At 44.9% G+C, this 2039-nt stretch overlaps 1 protein-coding gene across 1 annotated transcript; it reads right to left on the bottom strand.

The window, feature by feature from the left end:
• Positions 1-678: 678 nt before the first annotated feature.
• LOC121963407 (runt-related transcription factor 1-like) lies at positions 679-1990 on the bottom strand (the record flags this gene model as incomplete). The annotated part of the gene is made up of 2 exons (XM_042513692.1): positions 1652-1990; positions 679-855 (listed from the first exon to the last, which is right to left on the bottom strand). Coding segments are annotated over exons 1-2 (402 nt in total), but the record flags the coding sequence as incomplete, so codon positions are not given.
• Between the last annotated feature and the right edge of the window lie 49 nt (positions 1991-2039).

Here is a 2039-nt window from a genome sequence, read left to right as displayed (position 1 = left end):
GCACATATACACACGCATGCACGCACGCACACACACACACACACACATAGACGTGCATGTGTGAACACTAATGCATTAAACTCGATAAATCAATCAGTTGTGTATTCTGTGGCTAAAAGCTGCTTTTCCACAAATGCATTTGGTCTGGAAGTGCAGGAAAGCCATACACACACACACACACACAAACGCAGACACTCGCATCTTTACACGAGGGAATACGCCAAGAAATGCAAGAAAATTAGTCCATCATGCTGTGAAAACACTGGAGATGGGTGTATAAAATGATTATTTTTCTCTGTGGAAATGTTTTTTAAAAAAAAGCAAACAGTCAGACATAAAAGATGATTTTGAATAAAACTATTTCTACAGAAAAATGTAAAAAAAAACCCCAAACAAACGTGTCTCCTAATTTGCTGTTGAAAACCAGGATTTTCGTGCATTTACCTCTGAAATAAATAAAAAAAATTTTTTTAATTAATTTAAAAACATGAGGAAAAAAAGGAATGACCAAACTTGGCAAGAAATGTCCCAAAAATTTAAAAAAATAATAAAAAGAAATGACAAGAAAATGATTTAAAAATTCTCTCAAGGAGACACCTTTTTTTCTTTAATTTTCCTTCGAAATTTCTTGTAATTTTCTTGTAAGCTGTAAATTCTGTCTGTTTTTTTAAAATAAACCAGTTTTCTCAGGTCGTGAGAAGTGATGATGTTGCGGAGTGGGCGCGCAAACGGTGTGATACTGACCTTGAAGGCGATGGGCAGCGTCTTGTTGCACCTCCAGTGTGTGGGCAGAACCGAGCACAGGAAGTTGGGACTGTCGGTCTTGACCAGCTCACCTGGATGATCTGAGATCACCTACAGGAACATTACAGATCAGATCAGATTGGATCAGATCAGACTGGATCGGACTGGATTGGATGGGATCTGTCCGACTGGAATCAATTGGATTGGCTCGGATGGGATTGGATCAGATCAGACCGGATCGGATTGGATAGGATCGGATCTGGCTGACTGGAATGAATCGAATCGGCTTGGATGGGATTGGATCAGATCGGCCCAGATTGGATTGGATCAGATCAGATTGGACTACATGGTATTGGATTGGACCGAATCGGCTCTGATCAGATTGGATCAGATTGGCCCAGATCAGATGGGATTGGATCAGACGGGATTGGACTAAACATCAGACTGAATGGCTCGGACCAGATCAGATTGAATCAGATTAGCCCGGATCGGATCGGATTAGATCTGATTGGCCCAGATCGAACTGGTCCGGATCGTAGTGATCGGAATGAATTGGATCAATCGGAATGAATCGGATCAGACCGGACTTGCTCTGATTGGATTGGATCAGATCGGCCCGGATCGGACTGGTCCGGATCGGACTGATCGGAATGAACTGGATCAATCAGAACGAAACAGATCAGACCGGACCAGCTCTGATCGGATTGGATCAGATCGGCCCAGATCAGACCGTACCGGATCGGACTGATCAGAAGGAATTGGATCAATCGGAATGAATCGGATCAGGCCAGACCGGCTCTGATCAGCTTGGATCAGATCGGCCCGGATCGGACCGGATCGATTGGCTCAGATCAGATCGTCTCTTACAGAATTCACAGAGTATCGTGTTCAGTTTCTGTCACCATACCTCCACCATGCTGCGGTCGGCCATGCGCAGTTTGCCCACCAGAGCCGCCCCGCCTCCGGCCTCCTGGGCGCCCAGAGGCAGGGCCTCGGCCATCTTCCCCCCCGAGGCCAGGGTGGTTGAAGGCGGGGTGTAACGCCGGCCAGGGGCTGGGTCTGATACGGAGCACATGAGCTTCAGTGAGTTAAAATTCTTTTGACGCCACCCTAAATATCTCCAAAAAAACATATCAATGAACCCTTTGAAACCCGGAGCGACGTCTCTTTTGTTGTGATGCTTTTTCACAAGTGTTTAACCCCTTGAAGACTTCTTTTAAAAACATGGGAAAAAAGGCAAATGAGCAACTTGGTAATAAAACGTTTCACAAATGGCAAGAATTTAGTATTTTCCC

Source organism: Plectropomus leopardus, unplaced genomic scaffold (genome assembly GCF_008729295.1).
Source record: "Plectropomus leopardus isolate mb unplaced genomic scaffold, YSFRI_Pleo_2.0 unplaced_scaffold11168, whole genome shotgun sequence".
NCBI lineage: Eukaryota > Metazoa > Chordata > Actinopteri > Perciformes > Serranidae > Plectropomus > Plectropomus leopardus.
This window is presented reverse-complemented; position numbering and strand designations above follow the sequence as displayed.